The sequence below is a fragment of the Peromyscus maniculatus genome, chromosome 17 (assembly GCF_049852395.1).
Source record: "Peromyscus maniculatus bairdii isolate BWxNUB_F1_BW_parent chromosome 17, HU_Pman_BW_mat_3.1, whole genome shotgun sequence".
NCBI classification, from domain to species: Eukaryota; Metazoa; Chordata; class Mammalia; order Rodentia; family Cricetidae; genus Peromyscus; species Peromyscus maniculatus.
The window spans coordinates 52157281-52179776 of record NC_134868.1 but is presented as its reverse complement, the minus strand read 5'-3'; the positions used below and the strand labels follow the sequence as shown (position 1 = coordinate 52179776).

The 22496-nt window shown below is 44.4% G+C and overlaps 2 protein-coding genes across 2 annotated transcripts in view; one reads left to right on the top strand and one right to left on the bottom strand.

Annotated features, from left to right (window-relative positions):
- The window catches only part of Angpt2 (angiopoietin 2), a 50818-nt gene extending 39184 nt beyond the window's left edge, over nt 1–11634 (bottom strand). Inside the window, exon 1 of the mRNA XM_006995497.4 lies at nt 10853–11634. Coding sequence (XP_006995559.1) covers nt 10853–11140 — 288 coding nt within the window. The 5' untranslated portion in view covers nt 11141–11634. The remainder of the gene's footprint in view (nt 1–10852) is intronic.
- The window catches only part of Mcph1 (microcephalin 1), a 208624-nt gene that overhangs the window by 134523 nt on the left and 51605 nt on the right, over nt 1–22496 (top strand). The gene's annotated exons all lie outside the window — the stretch shown is intronic.

The following is a 22496-nucleotide window of genomic DNA, read 5'->3' as shown; positions in this document are numbered from 1 at the left end:
GTGAAAAACATGCGTCGTTTGGCCATCTGTGCTGCCCCTTCCAGCGTGTTCCTGAGCTGAGTCTCTTCTCTGAATTGAGAAGAGAGCATCTCCCTACCTGGGTGTAAGATGGACAAGACATGGAGATTCATGATATCACATGATCTGTATTTAAAACTGTGCAATTAAAAGGAGAAACAGATACAGATTTGCCATTATTACCTCCATCCAAAGGGAACCATATTTAGTATGGTCTAAAGTTGATTACACATTTTAAAATGAACAACTATTATCTAAGCGAATAGTTCTGATTAGCCTTTATTTTTAACTAATATATTTTTGTCTCAGCTATCACCACTTTTGAGAACATTTCACTGTACAATCTAGTTAAAGTTATACTTGTCAGAAATTCTTGTTAACCCTTTATTAAGGTCAAATAAGTTTTTTAAAAGGAAAATTGAATCTGTTCCTTCGTAGTTAAAAATAATAAGGAATTTCACAGACATACCACAAATGTTAAACAGATAATTAGCTTGTGGTTGGAATTTGATGGTTCTGTGTCACTCAGCAAAATGTAATGTTTCTCTAGCAGCATTTTTGCACCAAACTTTCCCATTATGGAGCCCAGTTTGTTCAGGGAACTTTAAAGCTACATCTGTATCTAATAAGTGCTCAAGATTCCAAAGACTAGATAGTCTAATAAAACTCAAGACTCCAGTTATCTTCAGACTAATGTTTATCATTATCTAGTAGATACCCCAAAGATTGATATCATCTGTTGATTCTAGAACTTTAATAGCAGGGGGAAAAATGCTTTCAGAAACCCAGAGAGAAATCAGAGGAAACACTACCTCTGAGTAATTTTGCATCTTGTCTTGCCAGGCATGCAGGTTGACTGGTGAGCGCCCAAGATCCCTGTCTAGAAGGTACTATGGAGCTATCTGTTAACACTGATGTGTTTCTGACTTTGCTGAACAACAGAGCATGCTGGGACACCCCCTCCCAGTTGCAGATCAGCTACCATAGCCTAAAGTGATAAAAATGCGTTTAAAAAGAAGTGGCCATTTTAATGGGCTCACTGTGGGACCTGTGAGTACAACAGGAACTGGAAAGGACGGGTGGGAGGAAGATGTCGTGTCGTGGACAACTGTCGGGCACACCCATCTCCTAAGAGGCCCTTTGTTAGGTGATATGCAGAATGAAGCCATTGTACAAGTTTGCTCATAGTCCTCCTGTTCAATGTTGAAAGTCACTTAGGTATGTAAGAACAGAGATGCACTCTGTGGTCCCTACCTCAGACAGCATAAAAGTTGGATAGAACCAAAACCTTTAAGTCATGTGAGCTCTTGTACAGATCTTGATAAGTGTGGCTCTGGTCTGATATCATTAATGAATTTATCACAGTTGCAATTTGTTGCTTGTACAGCATCTGACAATTTCCAGTGCACATCTGCTCCCCCACCCTGTGTTGTTGGAAACATGTGACTGTTCTGTGAGCTCACCACACTTACCCTAAGAAAGCCTGTCTCATTCCTGGAGGTGCAGAGTCCTGCTTTTAGCCAGTGAACTTAGCAGAGTGAGGCTATGGGTGACTAAGCAGATACAGAGTGGCTAACCCTGCTCTTAAAATACCATTGAGTAAGCGGAAGAAGCTCTCCAGAGGACTGCATGTGTGACTCTCAGTACAGGGCATTCTGCATGGACACTGAGGGAACAGACGGGAGGGATTGGTGGCTGTAGGGGGCTGTCAAGGGGAAGTGGAGTTGAGGTATTGAGGACTTGGGGGGCATTGGAGACATTTTGTATGAAATGCTGGAACGACATAGAAATGTCACTCTAAAGCCACAGAATGAACTCAAGATTGCATCATGGATTGTGGCTGATAAATGTGCCCATGCTGGTTGACCCCTTTTAGCAGCTCTTCCCCTCCAGTGTGGGATATTGATAATGAGGGAGGCTGTGTAGGCAGTAGCTAGGGAATCTCTGCTTCCATCTCTAATCTCTAAACTGTGGTCCTGGAACTGCCAAGCACACCACACATACATACATGCACACACACACACACACACACACACACACACACACACACACCAATAAAAGGCCAGTGAAAATGTTTGACTTTACACCTTCAGGTTATAGCAGTGAAGTCAGCCCACTTCTGTCAGAGTCTTCTAATGGTTTGTTTTGTGGTTAAGTAAATGTGCAAACACGGACAACCCGGGGAAGTAACCCCAAAGCAAATCATATAATGATAATAACATGGACACAACCATAAGCTTTATACACACACATTTAGACCTCTCTTGCTCTTTGTGTAGAATGTCTGTATTCCATACCCTGGATGAACATCAAAGTGTTGTTTCCACACCCACCCCCTTACCTCCCATTGCTTGAGTCTGGCAAAATTCCTGAGGCTGGCTCTGGCCAGAAACAAATTGTCTGAAACAATCTTAATGTTTTCACCTCTTTCCCTTCTGGTTGGTGGTCTTGAGAGCCCAGAGGCCCCTCAGCCAGAGTGGGTGGGCAGCTTCCCAGCTCCCTGTCCAGTACATCTTGGAACAGAAAATCAGATTTTATGCTAAAGGCCTTTTAAAGTGTCATACAGCCCAGCAAGTCATGCTGAGACGGGTGGCCTCTTTACTATAAATCCATGAGCAGACAATTTCAGGACATATTTCCTCCTTTTTGCTGTTGAGCATTACTCCCAAGATACTCTCTAGGCTGCCAAAGTAGAAGTCTTTAGTTTGTGGCAATTTCAGTGGGATACTGTTAATTGATGGCATAAAGAGATGAAGCCAGAGTTGGGGGCCATGGCTCAGAGGTAGAGAGGCTCTGCCTGGCATGCTCAAGGCTCTGGTTCTAATTCCCAATATCAAACCAACCAACCAACCAAAAACCTAATCAGACATGAGTCTGAATCCAGGCTTAGCCTTCCTCTTACGAATTTGCAAGAATAGTCATAGTGAGGGTACAGATATGTGTCCTGGAAGGCCCAGAAATCCTCTTAGGACAGGGTGATCTGAAGGTGGTCCTCGGGGCCAGACTGATGAGCAGACCAAGCCACCCAGTAAAACTGAGCTGCTCCCGTCAAAGAACGGTGGCGAATTGGAAGAGGTGCCCACACATGCCCAGTTGTCCTTGATGGGATGTGACAAATACTTGGGGGAGCCTGGGTGTTTGCTTCCTCTGGTACCTTATAACAAAGGCCAATAACAATAGTAAATATTCACACACAGAAACCAGTCATCCTCTGTGAAACTTCACTAGTATGATAAAATAATACATTTTCAAGACGTATGTCTTAGTATCTCATCCCATAAGAATTCTTCATTTTCTTTCTTTTTTAAAGAATTCTCTATTGTCCATACAAATATAAAATATATATTTCCATAAAACTGTATTTTAAATGAGGGACTATATTTTAAATTTTGTTTCTGGTTGCATTTTTTAAAACATTGAATGTTGGTTTAATATTTTCTTACATTATCAAATTGATTCCAAGGTTTATTCCCAGAGATGAAATGTTGTTCAAAGGGAGACCTGAGGCAGAAAAATTGCCCTCTGAGGACCCTGGTGGGGACAGGACAGAGGGGGCCACTCTGTAATTGATTCTCCTCGGATTGCAAAGATAATAATTCTTAATGTTGGAGGAACGGTGCTGGGTAAAGGATTAGGTCCACTTCTCACATCTTTGTAGGCTCACATCTTCTGCCATTTGGTCCAGGCTAGGATTAAGATGTGAAAGTTAGGTACTTTCATAGGGAAATATCTAACTAAAATACCCATGTAGAGAAATCCAGCTAGCACACCAGACCTAGAGTTTAAGTGGAGGAGGGAAAGACTTGTCCCTTTTTTTGTTTTGTTTTTCAAACCACGTGAAATAGTCATTTTAGTCCCATTAAACTGGTAAACTTTCATCTTACAACAATGCCCATGTTTTAACGGTTTTTATTTTCGTCACTCGATTTTATCCCGTCTTAAACATGCATGCAGTGCTGGTGGTGTCCGGCTGTCTGTGGTCCTGCCTGTACTAAGGATGGGAGATATGGGAGACAGTCCGGGTGGCTTTCCAAGGCACAGTGGAAGGGGAGGGACAAAGATGACTCCTGAAACGTATATTGTCAGTCGTTCACAGTGGTGGACTGTGGAGTCCAGGATTTTATCTTCTGTGCACTTCTAGAAAGGGCCTGGATCTGGGTGTCATTCCCAAGGCTTTGCACACATGCTTTCTATTGGTTATTAGACACAGCCCTTGTTATTACGGTCTGGACAAAGTAGGACGTCCTGCTTCTGCTTAGCATAGAAGGTATTGCTCGATGCCTTCCCTCCTCTTTGTAACCCCACCACCATCCTCACTTAGAAAGGGCAAGTCCCACCTGTCTGCCTGATGGGAGAGTTGTCCACTTCGCTGGGTCTGCCGAGTGAGAGATGTGCATATGTTACGTTACTGACTCTGGATGTGGGCCAGGTTGCTGGCCCGTTCAGGTTCACTTCCTTCTCCATCTCTAACTACAAGTTAAATTATTGGCGAGTCTGGCTATATATAAACATTATCCTTCATTCCATGCACTTTAAAATATTTGTCTGTAGACGTTTATGTTATATTGATGTGTTTAATGAGTTTTTTTTAAAAAAGCTATGTCTCATATAGCCCAAACCTGCCTTTGAACTTGAGAGGTACTTACTGTGTATTGGCCATTGCCAAAACATGAAACATGTCCATTCAGAAATAATTGTGATTTTCATTTTATAGTAAGTTCCTTTGCAGTGAAAATTTACATTGCCCTCACACACTGTCAACACCCCTGCCCCCCTGCCCTGAGGTTCCTTTCTCCAGACATGTGTTCATCTGCCAGAGTGGTGCAGGTCTGACTTCACAGGCCTCTCCAGGCCACATTCTCAAGCAGTCAACTCCCCATCCACTTACCCCCCCAGCATCCAGAGCAAACACTTTCTGGATGCTTGGAGCCCCTCAGTCAATATTTTTTGAGCAAATAAATGAACTTTAATGGCTCCGACTCTGAACCAGAAACACCTCCGGATTGATGATGGTATTCGCTCACTCACGTCATCAAGCTTAGGAAAAACATGGCACTTCTGTCCGAATCCATATTCATATGCCGCTGTCTGCCCTGCCTGGCATCTTCCCAGCTGTGGCAGGTTCCCCTGCAGTCAGAGGAAGGCTACACACTCTTCTTCTCTCTTGGCTCCTGATGACCTCTAAGAGCATGCATGGTGTTATCACACCAGTGTATAAGCTAGTTTACAAGCTTATGTGTGGAAGACTGCACCCACCATGCCTGTTTAGAGATATCGAGGAACTTTAAAGTGAGCTTGGGCCAAGCATGCTACCCTACCTCCTGTTCTAATGTCACTGCAACTGCTTCAGAGATAAAAGCCTGGCGGGAACTGAGTGGATTTCTTTATACCACAGAGAAGACTCTAGAGAAATGATTCTCAACCTGTGGGTCACAACCCCTTTGGGGATCAAGTGACCCTTTCACAGGGGCCACTTGAGACCATCAGAAAACAGAGACTTTTATATTACAATTCATAACAGTAGCCAAATTATAGCTATGAAGTATCAACAAAAATAATTTTATGGCTGGGGGCCACCACAACATGAGGAACTGTATTAAAGGGTCTCAGCATTGGGAAGGTTGAGAACCACTGTTCAGTGTAAGAGGTTCCTTCATGTCAGAAAAAGACATGGAAGAAAACTGGCAATGTCTAGCTTAGTCCTGTTTTTGAAGGGTATATTCCACAGAGCAGATAGTCCCCCACACACAAATGCACACGCACTGTCACAGAGGCAGAGGGTACTGTGTCATTATCATAAAGTGATAGAAAAAAATCTGCAAAGTTGACCCATGATTTAGTAGTAGTCTGCTCATGGTCCATTGCAGACACTGTCTTGATCCCAACTCAGGATGTCCTCATTTCATGGGCAGTTATGGAAAGATACAAAGTCCCTCCGTCCGTCCCTGCCATAACTGCCAGCCCCTGCACTCTCTCTCGCCTTTCCTGTCCTCCTTGCTCCCATACACACTGGCTGTAATCCCAGTGCTCCTTCCCCCTCAATCCGCTCTCGCCCTGACTCGTCCCAGGTGGCCCCCCTTCCCCTGCTCTTCGCCCCATACACACTGGGCTTTAACTCAGGTGTTCCTTCACCTCACACCTCATTCCGTTCCTTCCCCCGGCTTCTCTTCTCCAGCCTCTTTTCTTGTCACCCGGTAAGCCAAGGCGTGTGCTGGCCATGGTGTAACAGCACAGTCTGTGCAGGGGAAGGGAGGGTGCGCGTCATTCTGTTGACCGCAGTGAACAGCTCATGTAAGTCCTGAAGGAAGGTCTGGAGAGAAGGAGGAGAAGGAAGGGTATTCTCCTCTCCTCTCGTTTGCACAACCTGACTTTCTTCTTTTGGTTTTTGTCTTGTTGTTGTTTTTAAACAGAGTCTCACTATGTAGTCCTGGGTGTCCTAGAACTCTCTACGTAGACCAGGCTGGCCTAGAACTCACAGAGATCTGCCTAGTGCTGCCTCCCGTGTACTGGAATTAAAGGCGTGCACTTTTGATTTTAACTTTACCTATGTCTTTCTTAATATTTTTATTTTTTAAAATTGTCTATATGGTGATAGGATTGTTTTTAACGTGTCCTTTTAAATACAAATACAGAAAAATTTAGGAGTGTGTGTGTGTGTGTGTTATAAGTTTATGTACACAAGTGGAAGCCAGAGTCAAATGTTAAGTGTCTTTCATAGTTGCTCTCCACTTATGAATCAAGGCCTCACTGAACCTGGATCTCACCAATTCAGCTAAACTAGCAAGCTCCAGGGCCCTGTCTATCTCTGCACTACCCACCAAATGCTGGGGTCACAGATGCATTTTAGCATGCCTAGCTTTCACATGGGTCCCAGGGTTTATCATGCTCGTGTGGCAAATGGGTCAGCAACTGAGCCATCTCTCCAGCCCCAATTTTTCAGTTATGTGTTAGAATAAAGTAAGTACCGTGGGCCTCATTATCTGTGTCAGCTTTCAGAGAGAGGGACTGGCTTGCAGATGAACTTCTGAATTACAACTTGCTTGTTAACTGTATAGACCCATTTTAATTAAAGCCAAATGAGCTTTCCAGTATCGGCATTCAAACTGAATGGATTGTCTCCTGTCTCAGCAGGAAGTGAGGTATGAAGGAAGTCATTTCCTAGCTCGAAGCCCTTCAGACTAATCAGCTCTATAGGGTGACACCCAAATAGTTGATCCAGCATGTCCAGTGACCCAATTTGATAGGCAGAGACCGCCTAATTATAGTGAATAAATTACAGATCCATGTATAGTAAACATGTATCCTTATGCACCGTAAAAATTGGCATGTACTGTGATAGCCACACTCTTGCTGTGGCAGCACACCGCTGTAGTGAAAAGTTACACACTGTACCGTACCTGCGCTCTTTAAACACACTTACCCTTCTCAACTTAGTGAAACTTACCCCCCAACATGCCTCAAAATGATGATGCTAATATATAATGGCCATAATCATAGTAGTTGTTTCCCTGAGATCTAAAATAGGTAGTTTAATCATCTTATCAAGATGCAAAAAAAAAAAAAAAATGCATATTTCCCAACTCAGAATGTAATTCCTGGGGGTTTAGTTGCTGTTCTCCAGGCTTCAGGGCAGCACATTGACCATAAGTGTCACAGAAAAATGGGAAAGAATGCTATGCATGATCACACACACACACACACACACACACACACACACACACACACACACACACACACACACACACACACCATGGGAAGTTCCTGAGGGGCTGAGCTCCTCTGCAAACCCCTTGTCATTTGTTTTCCCAGCAATTATGTTTTTAGGAGCATAACTGCCTTGGTCCCCCTGCACTGGACTGATGAATTGCAGTTTCCAGACCTTTCTTTGAGGATATCTTATTATCGCTTTTAAAGAAAGAAAAGGATTGCCTTTCCTGCATTGCACTTGTGTTGTTTAAAAACCAGCACTGAGAGGCTGGTGGCAGAGGAAATGTTTACATCAAGCTAATAAGCATTAGCTGTGTTTTTCAAGTCGCTTTGTCTTAAAGTGGCCGCAGGGTTCATAGCTGTTTATAAAATATACGGCATTCGGTAGCGTGAAATAGTTGTTTATTTCCTTTCCATATTTCCTCTTGTTGGATAAAAAAAAAAAAATACGTTTGACCTACCAAAATACAGTGCATATTGGTAAGCTGAGAGGCTGTATGAAATGTGTTTGAAATCGCTGGGACAGAGGTTTGTCCTCATGGTTGATCACCTGGTAGAATGGGGTCTGGCAACCAGGAGTTTATCTAATCCTTGCTTAACCACGCCATGGAGAGTGAGCTTCCCCCTGTATTGTTCCATTCATGTGCTCCCCCCACATTCATTCAGAAGGCTGACACTTCCTTTGCATGACAGATTAAAGGGGCAGTGTGGGCCCTTTTGATGGTGTTCGTGGAGCTTTCTTAGCTTGAACTCCCTGGGCTGTGCTTAGCGCTCAGAAATTGAAGTGCTATTCATCTGCCAAACTCACCGAAACTGTGCCTTTATTTTCCTTCCTGACAAGTTTTTGAAACTCCTGGAAGCTGAATGGTTCTTGGGTGAGTTTTGTGTGTAGATCAGGGAGGGCAAGGAAATAAGGAAACCTTTTTAAAAACAGCTCAAGAGAAAACACGTGAAACAATGAAACCGAATCATGCTTTTTCTTTCTGTGATAATCTATAAATAGGTGTTGGTCATGTTGTTGCTCTTTTAGTTATCAGGCTTATCTGTGGTTCCATTAGATGTTATTTTCTTCCCTCAAAGAAAAGCAGTGTTTATTATTGCAGGTGCCAAAACACGGAGGAGAAAAACAAGCAGAGAGATTTCATTTAATCATTCCGAGTGGGTTTCATATTTACTTTTTGCTTTTGTCTCCACGCCTGGAGCCCATAAACCAAGTGAGTGAGCTGGCAAATTGCCTTTCTCAGGTGCACGGCTCAGAGCAAGAGCAGGTGCTGATGGGAGCAGGTGCCGCCACTGATGAGCAGAGAGATAAGCGTGCCACCGCCGCCCTCCGTGACCGTTAGCTCAACCACTAGAAGAAGGGCTTTCGAGATGCCACTGTGCTACTGTTCAAATATTTACAAATAGACTCTGGGAGGGAGGAGATTGCGGCCACCTCGCTTTGAGTTCCTCCTCCCGTTCTCTGCTTTGCAAAGCCCCACAACGCGGGTGGTTTTCCCGTGCAGGAAACACAAGCCCAGGTATACCCAGCCCAGGCTCCGCTGAGCAAAGAGCAGCGTTGCCCTCAGCAAAACATTTTTCCCCCCCGTTTGGTGACTGTTTATCTTAGCAGAGGACTTGGTAGTCGTCAGATTAGAGTGTTTACTAGAAGGATGTGCCTTCCTCCTCTGTGGAGCTCTGCTCACCAGTCTCCCCACCGCCACAGTAGATGTGGAAGGTCCCTGAAAGGGAGCAAGACAGTTGCCAAAGAATCCAAAGAGATAAGCAGATACCTGGGACCCCTCACTACCCCAGACGTTGGAACATGCGCTGTCACACACATCAAAGGTCCGTGTTCAGATATCTGTGAATTTTGGAAAGGAGGAAATCACTCAGGAAAAAAAGGATTCTGAGGAGGATTTTTCTGTTATGTTGCCTGTAGTCCTGGGGAGTTTTTGTTTTCTGTTCTTTGATTTGAACGACTCCCCTCTCTCCACAAGATTAGGGCTGGCAACACTCATTCATTTAGACTCCAGTTTCCAGCGAAAGCTTGTCTACTTCAGAAAGTTGGGGTATGCATGAGAAACACAGCTCTATTCTCAGACTAAGGAAGGGTGTCAAACCAAAAGTTTATGGAGAAGTCTGAGAGAAATAAATTATGCTTTTCTGGGAAGAAGTAGTCATTGAAGTCCTCCATCTTTGAAAAGATTTATCTGACTTTAAATAATTACCTTGTAAGCATGTGATGTCATTGTCATAACGTTTAACGATTCATCTACTATCTACATGTTTTGTTTCAACTTCCTGTGGAATACATATGGTTCACATAAAGAAAACTCCAGGGTCATTTGAGGTTTTGTAGAAAACAATCATTTGTGAAAGCAAAACAGACCTTTCAATGTCTTATTTTGGTTACGCTCTATAAAAAGGCCATGAAACAGAGGGATCGTTGCAGCCCGGAGAACAAACTGTCAGACCCTCTCAGCCCAGCGTGACTCGAGCATCACAGCCCCACGTGGGGACAAGCTCACAGCCTGTCTCTGGAACTGAACCGGGCTGCAGTGTCTCCGGGACACTTGGGAAACACAGCCCCGTTTCCAGATGGCAACCCCTTCACGGCATACGCAGCCCTGAGACTCGGAGAGCACGAGGTTGGCTCTATTTAATTTCCTCCCTTTTACCGAGAGTCATAATCTATTTTCGTAAAGAAATTCAGGAAATTGGTAAAGCACTTGACTCCATCCGTTAAGTATCCGTAATTAACATGATTGTCACGTTTTTCCTGGCTCCGTGCTGTCTTGTTCACGGCCTCCCTCACATGCCTGCAACCCGCTGAGAAGATCCTGGGAATGGGTGTCACTTAGCCCCAGCTACTCAAACAGAGCCGCATGCGGATCTGCAGAGAGGCACACTTCCTCTGCTCGGCTAGTAAAGATTCCTAAGCTCAGGGATGTTTCTGAACAGACGCTGGCATTCTTTTCAGACAGCCCCTTTATTGCTCTGCACCCTATGACTACTTTACTCCAGGACAGCACAAAAGAAGCCGTCCTTCACTCGAGGATGCTTGCCGCCCATCTCCATAGCCCCAGTCCCTGATAAAACCAGAGCTGTTACTTCTTGCTCAGCCAGAGCCAGCCCACCTTCCTACCTTCATCAGCCACTGTGTGTTGTTCTCTAGAATGTTCTCCAGCACCTGCAGCCTTTGTACAGAGTCGTCGTAGTCGAGGGGTGCGTCCCTCTGCACGGCATTGGACATGTAGGGGCTGGAGGAAGATCGGCAGCTGTCGGTCTCCGGCAGGAGGAATGTGTAGCTGCAGGGCCCGTTCTGGACCTGGTACTGCCTTTTCCCTGTGCTGTCCACACTCTTCCGAAAGTTATTGTAGGCTGAGGCCAAGACAAGATCACAGCCAAAAGTCAGGAAAACAATCTGCCACATTCTTTCTCTCTTTGGGTTATAAACTGTGAGCTCAGCAAACTTGCAGGCACGTACGCGTCCTCAGCCCTCAGCTGCTGTCTAGAGCACAGGGCTGTGCTGCGTGAACAAGTCCATCAGTGAGAGCCTTCTCCTCCCGTTCCTGAAGCAGGCTTGACTCCCAGGGCTGTCTCTCCTCTTTCCCCCCGGCACACAGGGAGCTGTCCTGCAGAGGAAGGAGCAGCCCCGCTCACTCCAGAGGTCTGCACAGACTCTTTGTTTCTACCCCGAGTCTACAGTGTCAGTATCCGAATCAATCACTTTCCTTCCCTTATATGATAAGTTGATAAGAGCAGCCAGACATGTGCAGCCAGCCGCTCCGCCCCCTGGCTCACCCACTATCTTCCTGTAGGGGGTCACTAGCCAGGCAACAGGAAAAAATCAGAGCATAGTGCTTGCTGCCCCGAAGGACTGTGCACTGCAGAAGCCTTCTGGGAACCAGGACCAGCCACAAGGCCCCTGGGCATGTCATAGGCACCACCCTAATTGTTTCCTAGAGAGAAGCTGGGGCTCTGTTGTCTGTCCGCTCATTCGCTGGCTAAGCTTGCAGAGTATCTGAGGTAATGACTTTAATTTTAAAACACAGTGAAAGTTTCTGTGTTTTCCTGTAGGAATAAAACTACAGCTATAACAGGACTTTATTTTTGTTACTGTAAATATAAAGAGTAAGACCAGCCAGCTCTTGTAAACTGTGCCTTTTCAAAGGGGGGTAGGGTATAGTCCTGTTGGTATTATTTGATTTTTTTTAACTATTAGCTAAGCTATGCATAATTTTTATTTTAACCCAGTTTGACGTTACTGAATCTAGTTACCAAGATCAGTTTCTCAGCACTTACATGTTTGTAACTTAAAACAAAATAGCCATTTAAATATACAAATAAGCTTAAAATACTTTGGCCTCATTAATGATCTATTAATTTACAGTAGATATTTAAATGAAGTTTATCTAGAGGGAACACATACCCTGTCCTTTACGGTATTGGGCTTTGCTCAGGGATCCATCGTTCTGTGACATGTTATTAATTAAATTAGTCCCAGTCAATGGACTCAGGCAAAACACTTTCCCCTTTTAATTAAGTGCTAAATCCCTTGGCCATAAAAGTCAGGGGCTGTGCTGACTTCTAAGGCACTTCCAGCCCTGTGGCTCTGCTGATCCGGACTCACTTCCCCCTTCATAACTAGATCTTAATGCTCCAGAGATCGGTACTGTGCAATCTCCAGGATCCGGTGAACTGACTCGGGACCGTATCTGCCTCCAGAAAGCCCAGGCAGCTCCACAGAGTACATACTCGGCTTCTGGAAGTTACAAAAGTCGTGACTTTAGATCATAGGTGAATCTGGCATCTGCACAGAGAATTTTGTTATTCACAGAATCAGTTCAGAAGAGACCTAGTTAAATCTTTTTAAAATGCATCCTGTTAACAGACTGGCTACCAAGCTGCCACCAGAACAGGGGTCCTTATCCAAAAGTCCACAGGCAGATATGATGGGGGTCCATGAACTTGGAGAGAAGAAAAGAATGTGTCTTTATTCTTCAGCAAGCTCTAACTGAAAATTCAGCTTTTCCTAGATAAATGAGGAATTAGCCAACCATACTTTCCCATCAGTGGAGATATGTCCATTCTTACAGACTCCTCAATTCTCACACTTGTTAGAAGGGACTCACAGGTGTTCCAAACTACTAGAGAGTTCTGTGGCTCAGAAAGGCCAGAACTCATGCTCTGCACAGACAGTTAGTAGGCGAGGAGGTTTGACTCCTGAGGGATGATGCATGGTTCCTTGATGCCGACATCCCTACTCAGAACACCCAGGAAAGAGTAGGCAGGCCTTCACCTCAGGGCTGTGTGTACTTACAGAGCTAAGCTGCTCTCAGCCTCAGTTTCCCTTCTGAGAAAATAGGACCCGTTCTTTCTCTGTGGAATTTTCTGGATTAAGTTGATCCATAATGGGCACAATTTAAGATTGCTAACTCCCTTTCCTTACAGGCTCATTTATTAAGATTAATTTGTTCACCATCAAACAGTAGCTCCGCTGTTCCACACTTCCTCTCTGATTCAGAGCGAGGCAATAGCAATGGGTGCAGGTCTTTTCTTTTGTTTGTTTGGAAAAGCACAATTCAAGGCTTTAATATATGGTGTAGGTTGGAACCATTCAATAGTGTTCCAGGCAAATCAAGATGCTTTACAAGAAGAAACATGGAAAAAGAGATAATGCCAATTAGCAAGTGAAACACTCTGCTGGGCAAAGGGTGATTCACACCAGGACTTCTGATCCAGAGGGGATCATGGGACAGGGAGGGAAGGGGACCATAGGCAGAGCACTATGAGAGTGCATAGGGTAAGGCAACGCCACCTCCTGGGGACGCCAGGCCTCAGTGCTCTTGCTATGGACACTGTCCTCACCGGTCCCCCCAGAACATGGTAGGAGCTGTTCTTCATAGATTCTGAAATGGAAATGACTAAGAGTGGAGTCAGCAAGGCTTCTTTGAGGAATGAGATGGTAGAGGCTTCGAGCTCTGTGGACTGCCCCAGTCTCGATGACTGTATCAGCAAATCATGGCAGCTGCCGGGCAGCTCTTGGCCTGCCAGAAGAGGGCTTTATTCGTGAACACAGCACTTCACATTTTTTATTATTTTCGCACCCGTGAAATACTCTTTTTTTGTATATTTTTCAATCATTTAAGAATGTAGGGGTCAGAGCAAGGCATGATGGCACATGCCTGCAGTCCCAGCACCCAGGAGGTTATAGCAGGAGGATTGTGGCAGGCTCGAGGCCAGCCTGGGCTACATGGAGACTCTGTCTCAAACGAAACAAAGTAAATACACACACAAACACCCATGTGCATGGGTGCTATTTTAAAAAAAAAAAAAAAGCATTTCTAACTCATACACTCAAATAGGTTATGAGTTAGAAGCACGGGGAGGAGTCAGCAAATCCATACCCTGGGAATGGGACGTATTCAATGAGGCCACTCGCTGTTGAGTCTGCATCCAGGGTGAAAAGAAGGCCCTCACTTTACAGTGTGGCAGATGCCAGGCCAGGGTCTAGTACAGAGCCCAAGGAGGAGAGACACTTTGAAGTGCTAGGAAAGGGACACCATCACAGAGCAAGGAGTGACACGTGGCAGCCCCCAGAGCCACGGGAACTCAAGAGGGGCTTACATAGTCAGAACTGTGGCTGGACTTCTAGGAGAACTCACAGGAGACCCTCACGGGACACCAGCTCCAGGGAAGCCAGCAGAAACCGAAAGGGCCCTGCTGTTAGCGCCACCAGCCAATGGCCATGATGCTGTTAGCGCCACCAGCCAATGGCCAATGATTCCCACCATGGCTTGGGGTAGCAACTGAGCATGCTCAGGCCCCTCCATCCTTTTCTGTGATTCTCCAGTGTTCCTTTTCCACAGAACCTTTGGCCTTCCTCAGTCACTTGCTGACAGGATTGCTGAAGCAGATGGAGATGCAAACTGAGGGATATTGACACTGGTTTCCTAGAAGCTGCCCTCGGCCCCCATTGCTTCTGCGGAGCAGCTATGCATGGTGTGGCTTTTTTCCATCATTATGCGTATTTTCTGCCATGTTCCATGTCATCAGCTAAAACCTCACAGCCCCATTTATCCTCTCAAGAACTGTCTCTGGGGACTGGAGAGAAGGCTCAGTGGTTAAGAGCACTGGCGGCTCTTCCAGAGGACCCGGGTTCAATTCCCTGCATCCACATGGCAGGTCACACCTGTCTGTAACTCCATTTCCAGTGCTTCTGACACCCTCACACAGACATGCATGCAGGCAAAACACCAATGATCATAAAAAAAAAAAGAGTTGTCTCCAGTTCTCATTAAGCCATTTGATGGTACAAGAAAGACAGAGTTACCATTTCCAGAAAGGAAGCCATCTACAAAGACCTTAAACAAAACAAAACCACAATAATTTTATTAAATCTCTGGGAATTTCATACAATGTACTTTGAATATATTCACCCACCCATAACCATCCTGTCCACCCTCCCACCCAGCTTTGAGAGGATAATGATGGTAACAAGTTCTTCTTCTTCTTCTTCTTCTTCTTCTTCTTCTTCTTCTTCTTCTTCTTCTTCTTCTTCTTCTTCTTCTTCTTCTTCTTCTTCTTCTTCTTCTTCTTCTTCTTCTTCTTCTTCGTCTCCGTCTCCGTCTCCGTCTCCGTCTCCGTCTCCGTCTTCGTCTTCGTCTTCGTGGTCGTCCTCCTCCTCTTTCTCTTCCTCATCCTCCTTCTCCTTCTCCTCCTTCTCTTCCTCCCTGTTCAGTCCAGTTATTGTTGCCCAGCTAGTCTTGAGAGTGGAGCCTGCCCTACTGTGTGCTCAACCTAACAGGGGTCACATCATTTAAAAATCATTGCTCCTCCCTCCTCCCAGCTATTGCCAAATGTCAATAACTTCAGCTCATGGTGGGACTTTAGCCCACCCCTATGCTGGGATTTTGGATGGCTGTTGCTTACACAGGCCTTATGCATGCTACCACAATCAGTGTGAATTCACATGTGTGTTTGGAAAACAGTGGTTCCTTGATGTTATCAACTGCCATTGGTTCTTACAATCCTTCTGCACATTATTCCACAAAGAACCTTGAGTCTTGTAGGGAAGGATGCGTCACAAAGACACTTAAGCACCACCCTTTGGCATCATTTCATCCCATTCAGCTGAGGTCAAAGCTACAGGGTCTCCTTGTAGGCTTTGACTTCCCCAACTCTTCAGGAATCTAGTATCTCACAGATCCCCTGCTGTCAGAATCCTGGAGTCAGAGTACTCAGAGCCTCTAGTTTGCCAGAAAATGATTGGCTCTGTGGAAATAGTATCCTAGGAAGCCAGGTACTTCCCACTTTTAAATCAACATGAAGTGGGCAGCTGCCACGCGACCCATGCCGGAGGGCATTTGTGAGCAGTTCCCATGGCCTCCGCCGTCAGGGTGAACCAGTTTGCAGAGTGTCCCTAGGAGTGTTGTCTTTGTTAGATAAGTGGGTAGACCCAGGGCCTCTCGCCTGACCTGGAAGAACATTCGCCCTCACCACATAACAAGGGACATTTAACAAGAGCCTGTGTTATTAAAAATGCACAGAGCACTCAGACATGGGGTCCCCTGCACTTGGATCTGGATCACAGCCATTCCCTGAAGAGCTAGGCAGGCCCTCTGAGCCAGTCCCCTGTCTGTACCCTCACCAGGCACAGCAGAGTCCTCTCTCCATGCCATCACTGCCTACAGCCCTGGCGTGCTGACTGGCACAGGCACATCTGGCCAGCTTGGACTGGAGTTTTGGAAAGTGCCTTGTTGGTATATGAGAGACTCTGCTGAATTACCCTACCGGGTGAAGCTGGGACACTGTGTCTTTGCAGTCAGAATGGCACACTTGAGACTCTTGGGCGCCTGGCATGTGAGAGTGGGGAGAGAACTGAGGGACCTCTTGGCCATCTCTCCTCCTGCCCTTGGCATCTTTAGAATTGTCAAATAATTAATATGTTTCTCTATACACCTCAAAGTTTGTCTGCAGGGAAAAGCATTAGGCATTCACTGGACCTAAAACTTGCCAGGGAAGTTTCTAGTGTTCTCTTCACGTTGTCTGCAGCCATTAATGAGAATCAAGGGAACAATTAAAACTGTCCCCAACACATACAAGGGGGTGGGGGGAGATAATAATATTTCAGCAGTCCCTGCACAGCAGTACCTTGGCGTGGCTTCTTTCTACTCAGTGCGTGTCCACCTCGATCTGAACAACACAAAGGCAGACTGTGGCCATCGGCAAAAATGTCAGCACACCAACTCCCACCACTCCCGAGCGGCCAGCATGCCCATATGGAGCCCAGAATCTGGGGTCCCGTGAGGTAATTCCCCAGCTGTCGATTTGAGAAAAGTACCAGAGGAAAGCCCCTTGAAGAAAAGTTCAAAGAGGCACACAGATCCTTCAATACATATGGAGTTTTTCATTCCTGTTAAAGATGAAGAAATCAAGGCTCACTGGGGTGAGAAGCAAAGACTCCTGCCAGCCAAGTGCATCCATGGAGCCTTCCTTTTCATTCATGTAATGCCATTGAATTTAAAGCCATGGGATGTATATGTGTGCATATGTGCATGCATGTGTACATACATGCATGTGTGTGTACACACATGCATGGTCCTCATGCTCGTAGAACAGGTACTATCACTCACTGAACTGTATCTCCAGCCCCTAAAGCAATAATTTTTTTTACTCCAATTTTAACAAGGCGAAAACCCAACTTCCTTTGGAAAGGATTGAGACTTGCTGTTTAGTGCTGGCTGTCACCCCTGTATGGTACCGATACTTCTCCTAACGACAGAATCCATGTCATGACCCAAAACTGAGCTTCGGGGTGCTGTGTGAAAGTACAAGTTTTTGTGAATAGTGCAGACGTGGTCATGGGGAGGGGGCAGTCCTGTGATCACCATTAGGGGGCAACCCTGTGTGAGTACACAAACTCATTCATCAGTGGAGACTTAGAATCCAGACGCTGGAAGCCCAGCATGTGTGTCCATGTTTTGGCTAGCTGTGTATTCACATTGCCCCCACATACTCATTTTTCTGGCTTTCATAATCCCTTCCCAATTTGTCTCTTTAGCTTCGTCCTATATTCGCAGCTAAGAATGTGACGGGCCTGTGAAATAAAATATGGTGCCAATTGGAGCACATTTTCCTGTTCTTGTTGGAAGTATTTGTTTGTGTGTTTATTTATGTTTGCTGTATGCACATAGCGTTTGACATAAAATAGCTGGCCCAGTATATTTAGAGCATAATTAAGTCACTGGCTTAGAATTGGGCATTGACTCTGTGGAGTTCACCTTTGTGAGAGGTGAGGAAGTGAATATTTTGTTAAAATCATTCTCTGACTGCCAAAGGAGGGAAGGACGGTCTGCCAGATGTGTTTTCAGGCCACTTCCTTTCCTGGGAAACAGCCATTTCCGCCCACCGCCAGCATGTTTTCATCTCCGGGTAGATGGTGACAAGTACGTTAAAAGGACTACAGGGTCTGTAGCCTGGGCCTGTCACCCTCAGTCCCCATCTTCAGCCTAGCTGTGTGACTTCCACTTGACAAAGAGCTACAGACCTGGTCTGTTGATGAGTGCATATGAGGGCAGGGTGAGGGGCTGTAAGAAGATCATGTGACCTCTCCATGCCTGCCATTCCTGTTTAGTTATATCAAAAGGTACCAGGTGCTCACTCACTCTCTTATCCCAGTGTTTACCATGAAATCATGTCTGAATGACATTTAGATAGGATAGATTTTTGTTTGAAAGAAACTTAAAAGATTCTCAAATTGTTTACAGTGTGCACCATCAGGACCCAGCAGAGCATCCTGTTAAAGGGCTTTCATATCTGACAGCCACACTGCATCTTCTAGAGCCCACAGGCTCTGAAAGGGGGAGCTTTTTATTTATTAGAAACTTGAGAAATATGCAAGTAAATATTTTTCTAAGATTACACCAAAAATTCCTCAAATTTTTAGGAAGATTTCAGTTTATATAATTATCCTGTTGTATAAAGTTATCTCAAACACTGTTTGATTTTTAAATATTTTCATTCTAATATTTTTTGTGGAATATTTACCTCTCCATCAAAAAACAAATGTCAGAAGGGTACAGATACAAATCACAGCTTTGAGAAAACGGTGAGTACAATTCTCCAGCAATGAGTAAGCGCCAGCCTGACATCCCTGCATTTCCTCTCTGGAGGAAGAAACGGTAAACATTCTTTGTAAAAGATTCCTGTGCCAGTGATGGCTGTTTCACTTATGACCTGAATTAAATCTTTGCTTTGACACAGCACTTGATGTTTTGAGGTGAGTTTGTTAGCTAAAATTCTACATTAAATCCATCTAGACAAGCTTTTGAGAGTTCGGATCCTACTGCTCCTGAGAAATGTGTCCAGCCTCCCTTCATGGCCATTCTGAATGAACTGTCTGCATCTCTCCACAGAATGAGTTTTCATTTCAAGTGGCTTAATGCCATCTAGATTAATCTTCTTTTAATCTAAATTTATAAATTTTATCTTAATTATTGAGAAACATTTTTAAAAAGAGATAAAAATGCCATAGTAAGTATTCACATTTAGATATATTATCTCTCTTGGTTATAAGTTAACATAAATAAATAGCTTGTGTCAAGGTTATTTTTTTAAAAAATGCACATGACCCTCATTTGCTATTCCCATCCATCTGGCTGAGTTAATATGAAAACTTTCTGTGGGAACTTACATTTGGTTATGGACTTACATGGACAAAAGTAGTTTTTAAAAAACTGTATCACAACTATGATAAATAGTTGGGCATAAAAGTTATAGTCAAGGTTATAAGCAGTCATGATGCTTGCACTTAGGTGCACAAAAGACTCCATGCTGCCTTTATCCCTGTGTGGATCCAGTTGTCTCTTAATGACTAGGTCTTCCTGGTTGTCTGCTGTACGTATTCTGTGCTTTTCTTTCGGACGCCTCCCTAAGCCCTAGTCTGGCACCCACTAGCACTCCCTCCAAATGTTCCCAGTCCAGGCAAGGGCACAAGTCAAAGACAGGCAGGCACAAAAGAGAAATGAAAGGAGACAAATTGGACAAAGACCGAAAAGAGAGGACATTTATTAAGTATTAGGTACCAGTTCCTGACATCTGTTTCCCTCAAGAAAAAAAAAAAAAATGCAATAATGTTTTTGAAGTCTAAAAACAATTCTAGTAGAATATTTACAGAAAAAGAAATTATGTACATTCTCCCCAAATCCTGATGCCTTTAAATGGCCTTTTCTTTTAGTTTATATGCCAAAAAGTCTTGACTAAAATAAAATACTAAGCCAAAAGAAAACAGCAAGAAAAGTACCTATTGCAGAATGCTAACATCAAATCCGCTATTAATGCTCACCTGCTCCCCCTGCTGGTCTCCTAACAAGTGACCCACAAGACAGTCAATAAAGTCATTAATAAAAACACTGGGCAGTTTAAGACCTAAATCAGCTGCAACTCGTAAGTAACCTGGATGCTGTCAGTCATAATGTAAAATAGCACATCAGGGACAGAGCCTTAACGTCTGTGCACACAGGCACACACACATCTAGTGTGCACAGCATGCACAGCAATACAGTTACCAGCCCCAGGACATGAGCCGTGCTTTGTGACAGAAGTCCTTGTTATCAGTCTCCAAAATGAGTGGAGTTTGAGACCCAGCTGCCTGCAGCAAGGTCCCACTCTGGAGAGCCAAAGGGATGCTGTGCCAAAGGCATGGCTTGGTGGCACCAGCAGTGAAGTTCATACCCCCAGGGAAAGCAAGTGAATGTTAAATGAACTGCGGGAATGTCTTCAATGTTGGTTTTGCTCCCAACTATTTACTTAGTCAAAAAGAAGCCATCTCCCCAATCCTGACTTGCCCCACAGAGCAAACTAAACTGAGAAACTACATTCCATGCTGAGAAAATTATTTGTACAATTTAAAAAGGAAAATAACATTACGGGCATTAAAAGAAACTGGCTATAGTCGAACAGAGGGATGGTGAAGGTGTAAACTTTTAGATGGTGCCCGGAACTCACTCCTAAAGCATCTGCTCAGCAATTGGACCCTACCCACCAGTGGAGAGTTTGAAGCAAGGGAGTAGCCCACTCTGATCTAGAAGGAACTCTGAATGCGGTCCCACGGCAGATATTACGGTGGCCTGAGCTTCGGTGTTAATGCAAGGCTTGCAGACATTTGAAAGGGAGAATCCGTGTGACTGCTATGAAGAGTTCAGTGATTGGGATTGCTTGCCTAGCCTGAGCAAAGTCCTGAGTTCCATCCCCAGCAGCATGGGATGTTTTAGGGGAGAAAAAGAAGTAAGAAATTTCTTACTTTAACATCTTTAAATGTTGGACTAAAGAATCATTTTAATAGCATGAACAATATAAGACAATAATAAAATATTAGTCTTATGTAATACTGTGGAGGGTGGGAGCATAATGAACATGGTTAAGCAGATGTCTCCGTGGTAGGATGAAGCATCCTTTGGGTATATGCCCAAGAGTTGTGCAGTTGAATCTAGAGGAACAACACACTGATTTCCATAATGGCTGTATGAATTTCCACTGCCACCAGCAATGCATGAGTGGTCCTCTTATTCCACATCCTTGGCAGCATGAGCTGTCACTTGTTTTGCTGATCTTAGCCATTCTAACAGGTGTAAAATGAATTCACAAAGTAGTTTTGATTGGCATTTCCCTGGTGGCTAAGGATGTTAAACATTTAAGTGTTTCTCAGCCGTTTGAGTTTCCTCTATTGAGAATTCTGTTTAGATCTATACCACATTTTTAATTGGGTTATTAGATGTCTTGATAGCTAGTTTCTTGAGTTCTTTATATATTTTCAGATAGTAGCTCTCTACTAGATATGTACTTTTTAAAAATCTTTTCCCATTCTGTAGGCTGCCGCTTTGCCCTAGTGATGGTGTGCTTTGCCTTACAGAAGCTTTTCAGTTTCACGGGGTCCCATTTATTAATTGTTGATTTTAGTGCCTATACTAATGGTGTTCTGTTCAGAAGTCTTCTGTGCCAGTGAGTTCAAGGCTGTTCCTCACTTTCACATCTATCAAATTCTGTGTATCTGGTTTTTATGTTGAAGTCTTTGATCCATTTGGAGTTTTGATCCATTTTAAATTTTTCTGAAGGCATCCTGGACTGGTGATACCAATTCTCGCCCAGCCCAGTTGTGGTAGAAGCTGATGAGAATCCTTTCTGTACCTTCCCCTCAGCTTTCAAAACAGCTTAACAGTTTCTTAAGGCAACGGAGCAGCCCACAGATAAAAATAATAAAAACACAAGCAATCCTATGCCATTAGCAAAACCCAGCAGATGAAAGAAATAGCCAAGAGCCAGGTTAGCACAGCCTTCACAGGGAAGAGCTCATGGACCCATTCTACCAAGTCACTTCACTTCTTGCTAGACCAGTTTCTTGAGGCTGCTGCATAAAGTTCCACGGACTCAGACTTCCAAGTCAATGGCTAGCCTCCTGAAGCAGTCTTAACTGACATCCCTGCACGTGATGTGGATAAAAGAAGCTGTCTGTTTCTCAGAGCTCCATGGCTGATTTTCCTCTGCTGAGTGCTGACGCTAATTCCATGAGTGGTCCTTCACTGAAGGCTCACAAGGGCAGGCTGTGTGCCTTCTGACATGCTATCTCTGGTTCTAGTTTCTGCTCTAGAAGATACTCAATGAGAGAAATAAGGAAGACTCAGTCCAATTACTAAAAATGTCAAAAGAGTCCAAGGGGTATTGCAAGTGATTCAAAGTAGAGTTACATCTGCAGGATGCAATGTGTAGCTTAATTCCTTTACATTAAT